At 54.6% G+C, this 16,821-nt stretch overlaps 1 protein-coding gene across 1 annotated transcript in view; it reads left to right on the forward strand.

The window, feature by feature from the left end:
* Positions 1-16,821, forward strand: part of LOC122386364 — a 48,280-nt gene that overhangs the window by 920 nt on the left and 30,539 nt on the right. Inside the window, exon 2 of the mRNA XM_043375516.1 lies at positions 16,196-16,612. Coding sequence (XP_043231451.1) covers positions 16,537-16,612 — 76 coding nt within the window. The 5' untranslated portion in view covers positions 16,196-16,536. The remainder of the gene's footprint in view (positions 1-16,195; positions 16,613-16,821) is intronic.

The following is a 16,821-nucleotide window of genomic DNA, read 5'->3' on the forward strand; positions in this document are numbered from 1 at the left end:
CAAATCAGACTAGCTCATAAACGTTTCTTCATCGCGGTAAAGTTTCCTTTCAGACTCAATTTAAAAGCTCATACTTTCCTTGAATGTTTGAAATATGCGACCATTTCTCCGATCTATCTGGATCTGTCGTAAGTAATGACAGGTAAGGAAACTTGAGCTTGCAGTTGGGTATACGATCTCTCCTGATCTCCGATTTGTGCGGTAACTGGTGTCAGTTCTACTCCCCGCAGCCTGCCGATCGAAGTCCGCTGTTAGTGTTTCCTCTCTGTCGCTACTGTGTCCCGTGCTGCGACCCATTCCAGTTTGGCTGTTGTTGGCCGTACTCACCCATTTTTCGGTTGCGCTCCTCATCCGCCACAACCGTGGGTGAGACGACGTCGGACGAGAGAGGGAGAGAAGTAATAAAAAAAAAAACGCAAAAGAGACGGAGGAGACAATGTTGAGGACATTGGCGCCGTTGGGGATGGGGGGTGGGAGACGCGCCACTCGCGGCCCGCCTCTGTTGTCACCGTCGTCCCCTCTCACTGACTGACGTCTGTCCTCTCGTCTCCTCCCTCGCCCTCCCCGCCCTCGCCCCTCCCCACGGACTGCCGCTCCCCAACCCACCTCCGACCCAGCTGGTCTTCACACTCCAGAGGGGCCACTAAACTTTATTAGGGGACCCTAATACCGATTAGTGTTTCCTCTCTGTCGCTACTGTGTCCCGTGCTGCGACCCATTCCAGTTTGGCTGTTGTTGGCCGTACTCACCCATTTTTCGGTTGCGCTCCTCATCCGCCACCAAAAGCCCCAACTGGAACCGACAGGTAATGGTAGGAGACTGGCACACTCAGAGTCTCCTCGTTAAGCTACCAGAAGGACTGGTTCTCGAGAGCAGAAAAAGTGCTATTTGAATGCCCGGTGGCCCATCACACAAGGCGCAGTGCTCACCCAACGAGCGTCATCCTCCGCAACACTAGGGCAGTGTGAAACGTCGCCCTTCCAACACCAGGGCAGTGTGAATCGACACCCTTCGAACACCAGTGCAGCGTGAATCGACACCCTTCGCGAACACCAAGGAATTGTGTGAATCGACACCCTTCAAACACCAGGGCAGTGTGAAGATACCCTTCAAACACCAGGGCAGGATGAATCGACACTCTTCGCAAGCACCAGGGCAGTGCGAATCGACGCCCTTTAACACCAGGGCAGTTTGAATGACACCCTTCAAACACCATGACAGTGTGAATCGATACCCTTCGCAACATCAGGGAATTGTGTGAATCGACACCCTTCAAAAAACCAGGGCATTGTGAATCGACACCCTGCAAACACCAGCGCGGAGTGAAACGACACCCTTCAAACACCAGGGCAATGTGAATCGACATCCTTCGCAAACACCAAGGAATTGTGTGAATCGACACCCTTCAAGCACCAGGGCAGTGTGAAACGACACCCTTCAAACACCAGGGCAGTGTGAATCGACCCCTTCAAACGCCAGGGCAGTGTTAATAGGCACCCTTCGCAAACACCAGTGCAGTGTGAATCGACACCCTTCAAACACCAAGGCAGTGTGAATCGACACCCTTCAAAACCAGGGCAGTGTCAATCGACATCCCTCAAACACCAGGGCAGCTTGACACGATGGAAGTCCATGGTCCGCGTCCCGCTCTGGCTCTCACCACCGTACCGTGCACGATAGAGGCTGCGTGATGCCAGCACACGCACGCTATCCTACCACACACGCGCAATCACACCACCAGACGCGCCACTCGCGGCCCGCCTCTGTTGTCACCGTCGTCCCCTCTCACTGACTGACGTCTGTCCTCTCGTCTCCTCCCTCGCCCTCCCCGCCCTCGCCCCTCCCCACGGACTGCCGCTCCCCAACCCACCTCCGGCCCAGCTGGTCTTCACACTCCAGAGGGGCCACTAAACTTTATTAGGGGACCCTAATACCGAATAGACGGGGTGTGTCGGTGACGAGGAAACCAAACTGATCAGTCATGAGGCTGAGTCGCTGTTTCACTGTATACAGGCTCGCTGTGCTCCCAGCGATGACGCCGTATCTAACCGTATCCTGTCCATAGCCCACGAGTTACACTCGCCCGCCGCCACTCGCACTCGCAACTTTCCGGGAAACAGGACTCCCAACAGACATATAACGGCGCAGTGGCGGCGGATAAAGGCGCACCGTCGACAGATGATGGCGCTCTGATGAAATGTTGCCTGCCGGCTGCTGTGCGTGTTATAAGCGCTAAAAGCTGGAGGCGTGGTTAGCATACTGAATGGGACCGTAAACAGACGTGGGTCGGACGGGTTGGGCGGAGCGAAGTGGCGACAGGGGACCAACCGGCTCTATTAGCTGGATTGGAAGCCAGGGGTCACCAGGGGCTATGGTGGGTAGTCAAACACCAGGGGCTATGGTGTTTACTGACTTCGGAGGGTAGTGGCACTCCTTGAGTTGCCAGGAGGCGAATGGCAATGCCTCGCTGAATTGCTGATGACGAATGGCCGCTGTTATCACTCTTCAGGATCACTATCGACCCCGGACAGTCAGTGTTATGAGACGAACTGTAGCGTTACGAGGTACAGGCTGTGGCCGTACGAGCTACGGACTGTAGTGTTCCAGGTGTGGCAGTTCCTCCACCGTTATAGCGAACGCTGCCGACGGCGGTAGCTAGTCCAATTGTGAGTTGTGACTGGTAGCGAAAGCCGGCGACGGCTCGGACACCTCGTGGCTGGTTTCGGTCTAGACTCTAGACGGCTGTGGAGATGAAGTAAGATGGCGACGGGGCTCTTTTTGACCTAGGAAACTACAGTGCCGGAGCGTATTTTCTATTGGAGGAGCTGATAACAGCGCCCTGATTTGAAAATGGACAGTGACGTGACAGTTAGGTTCAGTGATCCCGATCCTGACTTACAGCATGCCACTCTGTCATGCAATATTAGGTGCTCGCAATATTCAGCCATTCTTATGCATAAATGCATTCTGTACACCTTGCACATTGTGTGCATATGGTGCACATTTCGCATTATACGTCGGGCGCCGAACCGGTGCCTTCCTGAGATCCTTTGATATTGTGCACGCAATGCCGCAATAGTGACCTCCAAGTCTAGCTGCCGGTTCTGCACCAGCCCTTCCACCGCTAACCACACGGCTCGACCGCCCATTTCTTTATGTCCTTTTGTCTTAGGCCCCTCACCACTCTCTTATGTCCCTCACCACTCGGTCCGGTTTAGCGGCAGTTTACTCGGTGGCAGGCAGGTGCGCTAGATAACACGCCACGATTCACTGCGGCGTGCTTGTGGCGTGCTGACCTGCACTAGAGGCTTTATCTGTGGTGTCTCATCAGCGCTGACTAAAAACTGGCCGCGAACTGGGCGAAGGTCGTGAGTTGAGGCCGGCGCTTTGGGCCTTGGTCGGCGGTAATCGAGGTATGGAGCGGCCTACACCTGGAAATTGGGTGGTGACGGGTGCGTTGTCATCGAGTCATTTCTTGCGAATTATTTTCTTGTATGTACTTTCTGCCGAATGTGTACCTGTAGCCTTCGAAATTCTACATTATTAAATGTATTGCGCACGGCGCAACGCAAAAGATGTCCTCAGCTCAATGCGTCGTAAGTTTGTACGCCAATCTCAATATGGTGGCTTGTGCGCTGGTCGCTGCACGGCTGACGAAGAAACACTCAAAACAGCAAGTGTAGTCGTATCCTTTTAGCGCAGCGGGTTGCAGCGGTGCATTACTGGAGTGTCGTCATCAGTGGCGGCGGAAGGTAATTTTGGATGGGGGTGCAAAGTTTTCTCAAGGGGCCCTTCTTGAAGTTTTGGGCCCCCCTTCATTTTTTTTTTGAGTGATTATTATTGATTTATGAAACACGAAGATTTTGGAAAACTATCCCATACACAAAAGTTCTGTAAAAGGTTTGAAATTGCAGTGTACCTACTCAGGGCATATTTTAACATACTGACTGCGTCCCATTTTGGGACGCAGCCCCCTGCCTTTGGGACGTAGCCCTCGCGAAATTTGGACCACTGCGTCCCACACTGAAATGTCACGGTTTCAGCGGAAAAGTGCAAGCAAAAATAATTAACATGCCTCAGTCTTTTACTATGCAACAGATGTTGCCTTTCTGATTGCTTTATGCCCTGATTTACTATTCACCTAAGCACATACATGCGCTCTCCAGTCCTTGTGCCCTGCCCTATACTAGGGTCGTACACCTTGTTATGTCCTGCCCTTCTATACCCCTAGGATATGTGACCTGCCCAGTGCCCTGTCCTAAGGTCTTGTACCTTGCCCTGCCCTTCCTTCAGACCCTGCGCCCTGCTCTGCATTCAGGCCCTGTGACCCTCTCTGCCCTGCCCAGTGCCCTCAAACCCGATACCTTGTTGTCTTCCCGTCTATAAGGATCCGTTCGGTGCTGCTGCCGGTTCGGTGCTGGGTCCGGATTTCGAGAAAATTGTGCATATCTAGTCCTGTTCCTTGCCCTGCCCTAAGATCCAATAATACTTAGAAAAATCAAATATATAAGACTTTAGCTAAAGCTGGAGAAGATTATCCCTGGACCTGGGCGGAACCCAGGGAGGCGAGGCGAGTTATCACAAGCAACATAAGTGTCACCTTTAATCCCCTCCGCTCCCCCTCCCCTGTGGCACCATCCGCCGCCCACCACCCATTCATGATTCACATTCGCGTAGTCGCCGTGCTGGACCTGTCGGAGCCGAGGCGGACGTGCGAGCCTGGATGTTAGGCTGACCCGGGCGGAATCGGCGCCCGCCCTTCCGGGGATTCCCGGCCATTGAAACCAGGGCCGTATAAGAGAGGTAGAATCATCCCGCGATTTCCAATAGACCGGTCGCTAAGCATTAGCGTGACGTCACTGGTGGAGACCGGGCGGCGCCCGACTCCAAGCTGTACGTCGGGTACATTTGGCACCGTATAGCTGTTATTACTGAACAGTGAACGACGAACGTAACGACAACTAATGACTCTTAAGTCTTAATAACTTTTTTACTCACCTAAAGCTGATTCCCTTGCCGGTACATTGCCGACCCGAGCCCCAGGATTGACAATCATGGGATATGGGTCGGATGGGCGACCTCGCGACGGGAGGAGGAACGATTGCAATTGTTGTGTTCCGCACCGCCGCCGATTGCATTCTCTATCTGCACCCGGGGGAGGGGAAGCAGGGGGCACGTACCCCCATCGGATCAGGGGGCCTCTCGGGCCAGAGGGGCCTTGCGACGCCAATTGGCGGCTGAGGGTCCACGCTGGCATCTTTCGACTCAGAAGGGCCCCACAGTGCTCGGAAGAACACCCTATGTGCTCCGAAGAGCCACACTTCTCTCCATAAGAGCCCCACACCTGCTTTTTAGTGTCCCTTGTCGGCCTTTGAGGGCCCCTTGCCGGCTTCTCAGGGCCTATTGGCGACCTCTGAGGGCTACTTGTCGGCCTCTGAGGGCCTTACCGGCCTATCAGGGACCAGCAGCCTTAACCCTCGCCGGCACAGGGGGGGTTGATGCAACCCCCCCCTAAGGTTTTTCGCGAATAACTCGCGTAAAAAGCGGCCGATCGCGACGAAACTTTCAGTACCCTCGCATTGATGAATTTTACACCTACCCTGAAGATTTCATGACCCTGACCCCAATGACCTTTGACCTGTGACCTCTTTTCTGTGACCATGTTTGGCCGAAATCGCGGTTCGGCGCATGTCGGCTCGCATTAGCCGCGCGTTTGCAAGCTTTTCGTGGTTTCAAACGTTCAAACATGTGATTTGATGTTGCTCCCATGCATTAGGGTGGGTGTCAAGGTCACCTGAAGGTCAGGTCAGGTCATTGACCTTTGGTGACCTCGGGTGACCTCGGTTCACTTTTTCGAGTTTTACATGTTTCTAGGCTAGTTTTTCGAGCTGAATTCGAATTGAGCAACCATTTGAACATTTACGAAGTAGTTTTGGTGCCTTCGTAACATGTTACGAAGCTGTCCGAGGCGGTTGACACGTATTACGAATACCCGTCACAACCCCTACCGGTTGACCTGACCTGACCTGACCCGACCTGGTCTAAATGCTTAAAGACATCATCTCTGATCAAAACTAACACGATATTCGTGATCAGCACCCCGGAAAACCACATAGCAGCCACACTTTACGACTTTCTAACAGGTCCCGATTTTCCCGGTTTTCGGGTCATTGACCTGACCTGGAAGGTCATCCGATGACCTAGGACCTTAAAATTGGGTATCATCGGCTTCCTCTCGTGACGGGCAACACGCTCGTTTTTTTCGCGAAGCTCTAGCTCGATCAGGGGCCAAACGCGAGGGGGGGGGTCGTACCAACCCCCCCCCCCCTTGTGCCGTTGAAGGACTCAAAATGGCCTGTGCCGGCGAGGGTTAAGGGTTCCACACACGCCTGCGATGACCCCCTAAACCAATGGTTGAAGGCACCCACAACGGCGCCTGCGAGGGCCCTCACCGGCGGCTGTGAATGCCCCACACCGGTGCCTAGCTGAGGGCCCAACACTGCCACCTCTGAGTGCAACCGGCACCCCTGAATGAGGTCCCGAAACCAGTGCTTCTTAAGGCCATATATCGGCGGCTCTGGGGGCTCAACGCCGGAGCCGCATCGGACGGCCTCTCACCGGTGACTTTTGAGGGCCCCACACCGACGACTCTGAGGGCCCCACTGGCGTCTGAGTGTACCTTGCTGGTCTCATAAGGACTCCACAGGGCTCCCGAAGGCACCGCAGACCTCTTGAGAGCCCCCTGTCGGTCTCTGAGAGCCCCTGTTGGCCTGTAAAGGGTTCGAGCCAGCAGCTCTAAGGGTCCCACACCCGACTGTGACAACCCCACACTGCAGTGTCTCTGAGGGCCCACAACGGCAACTGTGAGGACCCTTACCGGCGCCTCTGAGGGCCCACAGCGGCACCTCTGGGGGCCCCGCACCGATGCCTCTGAGAGCATCACACCGGTACCTGTGAGGGCCCACGCCAGTGCCTTCAAATGCTTCATAACCGCGGCGGCCCTGAGGGCCCTACACGGGTGATTTTGAGGGGCGCACCGAAGGCACCACACAATCCCTTAGTCTCGCTGAGCTTCTATCCCAATCCCATACCGGCTTCTATCCCAATTCCGGCTCAACTAATTATCAGCCCCCCCCCCCTCCATGGGTCAGCAGCGCCGCGCCGGTGCCGGGGGCCAGCGCCATCGGGGCGGCAGTCGGCCACGCGCACTCAGTGGTTAGCGCTTAGCACCAGCGGCTAGCGCGCACGCCCAGTGTGTTATCGGCCGTGAGCCGCTCCAAAACGGCTGCAGTAGCTGGTCGATATAGGTAGTAAGCAGATGCAGAGATGCAGGTGGATTGATGACCGGCAAGCTTTTGTGTTTTACGAGGGTGAGACCACCGGCACATTACACAATGATACGTGTATCTCACCTGCATTATATACTATTTCGCTTGCAATGTGGTATATGCCCTTTCCGATCGAAGCATGTGCCCTATGCCACCTTTGGGACGCAGTAAAAAATCCTTAAAATATGCCCTGTACCTACTACCTACATACCTATATCAAATAATGAAAGCATAAAGAAGCAAATGAAGCTAGTTTTTTTATCGGCTATCTTTTAGTCTAGCCACAGTGGCGCGGGAACCGGGGGGGGGGGGGCTAGCGGGGGCTGAGCCCCCCAGCTTTTCGGCTGAGGGGCTCGTAATGTATTTGAGCCCCCCCCCCCCCCAGCTGCAGGAATTGAAATCGGAAATCTACCAACATAATTTCATAGATTCATATATAGGCGCGGGAACCGGGAGCCTCACAACTTTTCATGAGGCCAGGAACCGTTGGGCAGCTTGTCCTCCCCAAATTAGGGATTGTGGGTCACAAAGGAAGAAAGCATGTAAGTGAAAAATCCACCTCTTTCACTGGCTTGGCAACTCATTTGGCAGATTAAAGACCTTTACTCCAGGTTGCCAAAATCAGGGCTGCGGAGTCGATGGATTTTCAGCGACTCCGACTCAGACTCAGACTCCGGCTTTCAAAAACCAGCTCCGACTCCGACTCCGAATCCGGCCAGAATTGTCGACTCCGACTGACTCCAACTCCCGACTCCGACTCCGCAGACCTGGCAGGGCTGCGGAGTCGACGGATTTTCGGTGACTCCGACTCCGACTCCGGCTCGGGTTTCTAAAATCGACTCCGACTCCGACTCCGATCACAACTGTCGACTCCGACCGATTCCGACTCCGCAGCCCTGGCCAAAACGGTAGTTTCTTCACTCAGCTGAGACGGAATGCCTCACTTTTTTGCATTTTTTTTCGTTTTTTGTTGTTGAAAAGGCCAAAGTCTGAAAAATAAGTGGCCTAAAACCGGTGATAAAACTAGATTTGGGGTACCCTAGGTTGATCTCTATTATGGTTCAGCCCCCCCCCCCCCCCCAGTCTGGAAGAAGTTCCCGCGCCACTGTCTAGCCACCACCCGCAGCGTCTCAAACCATTTTTCTAGATCCGCAGTGGACCATTGAGGGCCCTACGAGACCGTTCCAAGAAGACCGTGTTTAGAAGCCCCTTGGAAACCGACCACATAGAGACTCCTCCAGAGACCTACATGACTCCCCAGACTGAATGAGCCCTCCGATCAGGGTCGGTCCCTTGAAAGTTGCTGAAAGATTTCAGAAGGCAGTATAGGCTCGAAAGTCTTGTGAAGGCTCTCAGAAACCGGCATCTGACCCCAAAAAAGCCTGTATGGAGGCCCTCCAAAGCCCGGGATGGAGGCCACAGGAGCCGATGTTTAGCCTAAAGAGCCGGTATGGAGGACTGAATACATAGAAGAAAGGGGTCTCAGTGGGGCCTTCAGGGGCAAGCGTTTGAGCCCCAAAAGTATGTGTGGGGTCTTAGAGGCAGGTAGACCCCTGGGGTATGCACGGGGTCCCAGGAGCTCGCGTGTGAGCCCAAATATTCGGCTGGCGGCTACTAAAACCAGCATGGGGATTCTTAGAAGCCGCTTAGACCCACATTTCATGGGTCAATGGTCATGAGTCCCAAGAGTCGATGTAGGGGCCATAAAAGCCGGTGTAGGACCCATGACCCCATAAGTTCCGACATTGAGACTCTCAGAGGCCGGCGACGGGGCACCAAGAGAAGATTAAGTGCCTCAACAAGCCGACATGGGGCCTGAGAATCAGTGCAGAATTCCAGGAGCCTGCGTGAGCCCTCGGAGACCTTCGTATTTCGTAAGGTTCACAAAGGTCGTTGGGTCCTCTGAATCTGAACTCTGCGGGGCCCTCAGAGGCCAGCATGTCTCCTGGCACCTGCCTGCGTTGAGTTAAGAGTTGAGACTCTCTGAGGCTAGGGTTCTTCAAAGGCCAGCGTTGGCCCTTGAAGCCTTCGTTAGGCCCTAGAAGCCGTCAAGAGGGCCCTCAGAGGTCAGCATAGCCCCTGGAGCCTGCCTGCGTCGAGGCCCTCAGAGGCCGTCTTAGAGACCATCGTGAGGGCCCAGAGAGGTCGTCGTCGGGCCCTCAGCCCCTCAGGGACCGTCCTGGGGTCCTCAGAAGTTGTTGTGAGGGCCCTTAGAAGCCTTTGAGAGGATCATCAGGGGTCGTCATGAGGGTCCTTGGCCATAGTGAGGGTCTTCATGGGCCTTCAGATACCTTTGCAGGGCTCTCAGAGGCCTTGGTAAGACCGCTAGAGGCCATCGTTAGGGCCCTCAATAGACCGTTGCAAGGCCTTCAGATGCCATCATAGCCCCTGCAGCCTGGTTGTGTTGGGGCCCTCAGAGGCCGTCGCTGGGCCGTCTGAAGCCAAATGGGCCCACAGAGACCGTCGTAGAGGCCCTCAGAGGCCATCGGGGCCTCTGGAGTCCTGTGGGGCCCTCAGCGGTCGTTATGAGGGCCCTTAGTGGTCGTTATAGGGCCCAGGGGACAGAGGTCGTCGTGGGAGCCCTCAGAGATCGTCATAAAAGGGCCCTCTGAGGCCGTCGTGGCGGTCCTCAGATGCCGCATGGAGCACCAAATGCGGCTCGGGACACTTCTAGCCGGTGTGGGGGCCCCAAAGACTAGCATGGGGCGCTCCTGACCATAATTGGACATCCCGGATGATTCCACATCAGTGTTCGTTTCCCGATCACTGGTTTTCAGGAGAAAATGTATTGGATGGTGCGATGGGCCCCTTGTACGGAATTTGGGGGTGCAAAAAGATATGTTTGCACCCCCATGTTTTTCGATGGGGGTGCAGCTGCACCCCCTGCACCCCCTATTCCGCCGCCACTGGTCGTCATGCTTTGTGTAATGTGTAGTTTATGTTCCACTCGTACTTACAGCGTCAAGCAGCGCTTTAGTGACTTTTCATCCACATAGACGAGCCAAACTTCCTATCCAGCGACGCTTCAAGAATGGTTGCATTGCTGTTCAAAATGAATAACTCGCCCGTTTTTCAATAAGCTATTGACACCGAGCAGCTGAGGCTTGCAGTGATTTTCTACAAAGCGCCCAAATGCCACACCATGCTAGCTACAGTCATCTGCATCCTGTGGTCTGGACATTGGGTCCGTCACTGCCCCCGGCAGCCCCCCCCCCCCCCCGGGTCCCTCGACCTGCTCTGTTTGTATATGTGGCGGGCGCCGAGGGAGGACCCGACGGCCCATGGCCGACCCACAGAGTCCACGAGGGATGGACTGAGAACGGTCCATCGCGGCTCGAGCGGCGGAACAGAGTGCTTCATGGAACGGCTGAGTCTGAGAACTGCGGCCGAGCGCCTGGGAGATGTCGCCGAGAAGAGAGAGAGAGAGAGAGAGAGAGAGAGAGAGAGAGAGAGAGAGAGAGAGAGAGAGAGAGAGAGAGAGAGAGAGAGAGAGAGAGGAGAGAGAGAGAGAGAGAGAGAGAGAGAGAGAGAGAGAGAGAGAGAGAGAGAGAGAGAGAGGGTGGAGAAGTGGGTCGGTCGGGAGGAAGGTGAGACGTGGGCTAAAGTAGAGGGGCGGATATATTGCATTTTTTCTTTGGCAATATATTTTTAAGCGACATGTACTGACGTTTAGTTTATTTAGGCCAGGATAAGTATTATTTATGTTAGGAGATATGCCCTGTTGCTGATTGATCAGTTCTGAAGGTCACCCACCTCACGCTACCGTTACGTTTGGTGTCGGTTTATGCGACCCTGAGGGATGTTCACGGTTCTTCTCCGTCACCCACACACCGCCGTGGGTGCGTGAATGAGATTGGGTGTTTGTAGACGCCGTAAACACTGCCGATAGTTCACACTAACACCGGCCGTCCAACGAGCCTCATATGCGACCGATAATTAGTCGCGAGCAGATACCGCCAAGAGTTGACGAATTAGAACAGACTAGCGCAGCTGTGTTACTGAGACGCAGTCTGCAGACGCACGCATCTCGTCATTTAGAGCTGCATTGGCTCATAAGATTTCTCACGAATCTCGAATCAATCTGGTCGAGAGTCGAGACTCAGCTAGCTGGAGGTCACTGGGCCTGGCCGCCTGGACATTGGGCGGCTGCTTCGCTTCCTCAAGCTCCAGCGCTCCCCAGAGAGGTCCCGTGACGGTCCCCGCCCCACTCGGCGACCAGCGCTGAGGGCACACGCCCCGCAGCACATCCCGAGCGGCCGCGGACGCTCCGACAAAAACAAACAGTGCCGCCCGTGTCGGGTCGCGGCCGGCCGGCCGCGGACCATTTTCAGAAGTGGCGGGCAGACCGTGCGTCGAGTACTTGCTTTCTCGCGCGGCGGTACTGGGGTTCACTAGCATTGTTTAAAATATTTTCATTTGCCATGAACTTGAAATTATACACTGTAATTAACGATCTTTTGTCAATTATTACAAGTTCTTCAAATTTATTCTTTGAAAGCAAATGATTTCATTTCACTCAAGAATTGTCTTGTCCACCACTACAACCGCCACCCAGCCGCCATCCATTGGAAGAGATAGGCTCTGCGGCACAAAGTGTCGTTTTAAACTGGACTGGGAACCAATGTGTGATGACATTTAGAGCTAAATTTATGCTCATTGTGTACCTAGAAGCATTGGGAACAACGCTCTGACTGTACATTTTTAGATTTTTGCCTCGAAATGAAAATATTTACAATCAAGTACTTTGCGAGCGCAGTTTAGAAGCTCCCGTAATGTTAAAGTCCTATCTCCTACAAGTATGTAAATACTGCTCTAGGGAACCAACAGTTCGCATCGTACTAGCTTTAAATTATGTCCATAGTGTTCCCAGTACTTTGCTGAACACTGTGGTGAGTGTACATTTTTCGTTTTTTGCTTTACAAGCGTAAAATTCGTCTGGTTTTATACCACTTCATTCGCCTCCATAGCCCGGTAACGGCGCCGCGCGGCGCGGCCGGCCGGCGCCCGCTGTAGTTCCAAACACTGCCCGATAGATGGCAGGCGCAGAAGTGGTCCCAGCCGTCCCGGTACGCCATAAACAGCTCCCCTGCTGCGGCCTCAGCCCTAATGCAGCCACTGCGGCGTATGGCCGGATGGGACAGGGGAGGTGGTGTCAGTGCAGGACACAGAGTTCCAGCGCCGTCCTCCGGGCACTGTTTGGTCAATGGTCAGTTGGAACTACCACATCGGCTACAGCCTACATGCCAGCAAATGCCTTTTCTTTAGCTTTGCCAGATCATCATGAAATGGCGGCACATATGTAGTTATCAGTTTGCCAAATATGGCTAATTACCTGTGACGGTGAGAGCACTGCAGTTTATCTAGTGACGACCGTCCTGGTGCTTTGTTAGAAAATGGAGCGGTCTGAGCTTACTGCTCCATGCCCTCGCCCCGGCGAGGAGGGGATATTCTGTGCGCACTAGACGGCCGGCGGAGTCTGCAGTCCGTATCCGACACAATGCTCTGTTTCGAGTCCCGAGGTGCCACAGTTCTGAGCCAGAGCGCGGCCTCTCCGTTGCAGGTGCCGTTCAGAAGAGGCTGCCAGACACGGTGGCGTTGCCAGCTGGCCAGCCCTCCTGGGGTCATGACCTTTGTGCGTCATCACTGAGGACGTAGCAGCCATTTTATTCGAGACATAATGAAAAGTGAACGACGCTTGGGATGTCAAGAGTGCTGAACCTGTATCTACAACTTTTTTTTCTCGCCATATTATGTTTTCGACAAGGCACCCAGTAGCAATGGCATGGGTGCCGACAAGGCATCCCATGACATTGCCAGGCTTTGACTTTTCTCCTATTTGCTAACACGAAAATTAAAACAGCGCGGACCCATGCGAAAGACGAAATGAACTTTTGATTGAAAGCTGTCGAATCTGTCTAGACTCTAGAGTAAACCTATAACGCGCGTGCAAAGTAAGACGGCGAGGAATGCAGCGGTATCAGACCACCAGAGACCAGCACGCCATGCTGGTATTTGGACCGTCAGAGCACGTCGATGATAGGCGCTAGTCTCAGAAGTCTTACCAAAGATACTCCCATGCCGCCTCCAGTGAGACTGTTCATCAGACTGTCCTTGACCTTTGGCGTGGAACACCCCGGATATAATCGGGCTGGCAGATCACGAGTTCGAGCTGAATTCGGGCCAATCGTCGGGCATGGCATCCTGCGCCCGTCTCGAAACTCTCCGTCTCGATATCTGGCATCAACATTGCATGACGGTGCAAAGTGACACACCGTGAATTTCTTGGACTTCTGTTTAACGACATGCTGAGTGGTCGACGAGATGAGTCCAAGATGAGCTTTGTCGCGCCGCGGGTGAACCGTTGTTGAGCTCCCACTGACCGAACTTCTGACCGATGTCGGTGCACCCCCTGACCGCTCCGCCGCCGGTCAGTCTGTGTTTACCCCAGACCGCGGTCCTGCGACCTCCGAGGCCACGTGCGGCCCGTCACAGCTGGACAGTGTGTCAGCCCCCGGGTCAGTGCCGCACCTATCGGACCCGGTCCCGTCGGCGTCTCTCCCTGGCCACGCTCCGGTGATTGATCGGACCATTATTCCATCCGACACGGCTGGGAACCGGACAAGGTCATATTGCGCAGGCGAGCCGCAAGTACCGGACGGCTTACGGTCTTATGTGTTGGTGTCTCAACCATGCCTTGGCTATGAGAGAAATGCGCCCTGTTTGAGGTTTACATCCCTGTATGTTCCCAACAGATAAGTGGACACAGCTCTCCAAAAGATTTTCACCTGTGTTTTAATGGTTTTATGTGATTTAATGTCGTTTCTAATGTATCACATGCTCGTCTCCAACCCGCAAGACCTCACGTTCGGCGCTCATGCACTGTATTTATTGCGTAATACCGGGATAAGCCTCTGAGGCTGCTCCCAATAATTCGGATTTGTTGGCACTGTAACGGCTGGAGCTATGACGACATCCACGCACCGACCTCGACTCAGACTCGGGATCTGAGCCGGCCGACGCTCCGCCGCTGCCGGTATAGCGTCCAGGGCACTGGGGCTAGAGCCGCTGTGAGAAAATGGAAACCATGGCCAGCTCAGTCGGGGTTGCTGATTGATCGCTCACTGTGTCCAGGTATGTACGAGGCAAGTCGCGTATACTCTCAGTGCTGCTCAGCTAAAATGAGCTCTCTCGCAACATCTGCGACACGGATCAAGTTGAGTGAACACATTCACTATTGCAAACTGTCGCCAGCAGTTGCTCCACGGGGCCACCGTCTTAGTTCGCTGTCGCCGAGTCACTCAGCCCGTTTCCAGTGACGTCTTGTTCGAATATGAGCATTGCTCGCTGGAAGGGTCGCGCATATCTTCACCTTTCTCCACCTATATAATAGCATCCGAATACCTACGGGCCAAATGAAAAGGATATCTTCCGAGGATTTTCGTGAGAGTTTGTACATTTTATAATTAAACTTGTCATTGAACTTACACAACGTAACATTCGAAATTTTTATATTTTATTCGTATTAATGTTGAAATCTGCCCGCTTGAGATTATCGTATCGACGCTCTTGCAAGTGTCAGTAACAATGTGTCAAACAGCCGTTCAAAATCACGGAGAAACGAGCGAACGTCATCGAGACGCTCAACGGAGTAGAACAGCTGAATGAAATCAAGGGTGGAACGTATAACGAGCTTTTAACGCTCTCCGAGGCGAGTTGAAATTAACCTTGATGATAATCGTTTTCAGTTTAGTGCTGGGAAACGAATATAACTTTAATGAATCCAATTAAGCTCTGGTAATTAATTATTTCAAGTGCTGAGCTCACCTTTTGAAGCTGAGGCCTCTCTCCTCTCTCCTCTCTATTCCTCTCTCTCGCTCTCTCCCCCCCTCTCTCTCTCCTTCTAATTACCGACTCTCACAAATGCCTACCGAATCGTCACATCACGCTACCGGTCAACTTAACCGTTGCATGCCGTAGCGTTTACTCTCTTCTTTACCGATCAATTCTCGGAGGGCTGCTTACTGGCCATTGTGCTGCGTAATAATGACGCACCGCTGTGTATCCTGCGTATCACCACGGCGATGACGCATGCCAAACACTGCCCATGTGCGCCCATGAGTGGCGACGCCCCACTTTGTTTGCACGCAGCTGTGAAATAGTGCGCACGCTTTGAGCTCTGGCCTCTGACACATGTCCGACCGCAGCCACCGCCTCGCGCCACACACTTCCGACCACACCGGACATGTCACCGCGCCGCGCCAGATGCTCTGCGGTCGGCACCGAGGACCACGCACACGCGCCCCGCCCCTGCCCCGCTCCCGCCTCCGCCCCGGTCTCGGCTGATGTCATCGTGCCTCAGTCCTGCTTCTGGTGTCTGTATTCCTTGAGGCGTGCGTTCCGCCGTCTGTAGTCTGTGTTGTGGCGTGTCTGGCTCTGACTTTTACTCAGATTCCATTCGTCTGCGGGCTGGTCGGCGCAGATGTCCAGTAGACAGCGATATGGTTTGGTTTCACTTTTATTAGCGGTCGCTCGGCGCCACGGTGGGTGGTAGGCGGTAGGCGGTGCCCCAGTCCCGGCTCGATGCTCCTCTGAGACTCGGCTCGGTCGGAGGCGCCCTGTGTCGGTCCTGCAGTCGGTCCAGACCCCCGCCGTGTGGTGGGTGCGGGGACACGGCCGCGGGAGTCGGTCGACCCCCGCTGGGAGCGGCACACCGAGGCCGTCCACCGGGCCCGCACGGTTGCGTCACTGGCAAACGGCCCGACACGCGCCGGGGGCCATCGCCGACCCGAGCCGGCCCCGCCCGTCCAGGTGCGCCCCTCCCTCCCCGGCCGAGCCGCCACTGACCGCAGGGTCTCTACTGTTCCCAGGTGCCGCGCCGGAGTCTGACCGACAGCCCGTGGGCCGACCTCGCCCCTGAGCGGCCGACGGACCACGGCGCAACGATCAGAAACCGCCGGAAACGGACCGACAGAGGATCAGACGGCGCCCTCACGGCGATCAGACAGCGGCTAAGGGTGGTTACCAAGTGAGCGGACAAGTAGTCGCCACTGAGTGAGATAACGAACATCTACTGAACGCTCAGTGTCGGTTGTCAGCAAACGACCAGCGAACTCGCTGTGATCGTTTAGTGAACGTTCAGCGGAAGGCAAGTGCGCGGTGAGCTGTGACATGCGGTAGCGCAACTGGCACTGACCTCATCTGGGTCGCCATGGAGTCAGCACGGCTACCGCTACCACTGGTCTGGCTGGTCGCCGTGGCAGCAGTCTGCTCTTCACTAGTACAAGGTAAGCCACCGGGGAGTTGGAAACTCACCCTTCCTTTCTGGCTTGTCGCGGGTGGTGTTTGGATGGCGTGGTGCCGTCTTTATCACCGCCACAGGTAAACTATTCGAGTAGATCCTTGGAATTCATGCTTCCCATGAGCGCCATATAGTGCCCACCGAGAAAGTTGTTTCGGGAAAGTTATAGGAGGGGAATTAGGGAAATCAGCGAGA

The sequence above is a fragment of the Amphibalanus amphitrite genome, unplaced genomic scaffold (assembly GCF_019059575.1).
Source record: "Amphibalanus amphitrite isolate SeventyFive unplaced genomic scaffold, NRLGWU_Aamphi_draft 000248F_arrow, whole genome shotgun sequence".
Taxonomy (NCBI): domain Eukaryota; kingdom Metazoa; phylum Arthropoda; class Thecostraca; order Balanomorpha; family Balanidae; genus Amphibalanus; species Amphibalanus amphitrite.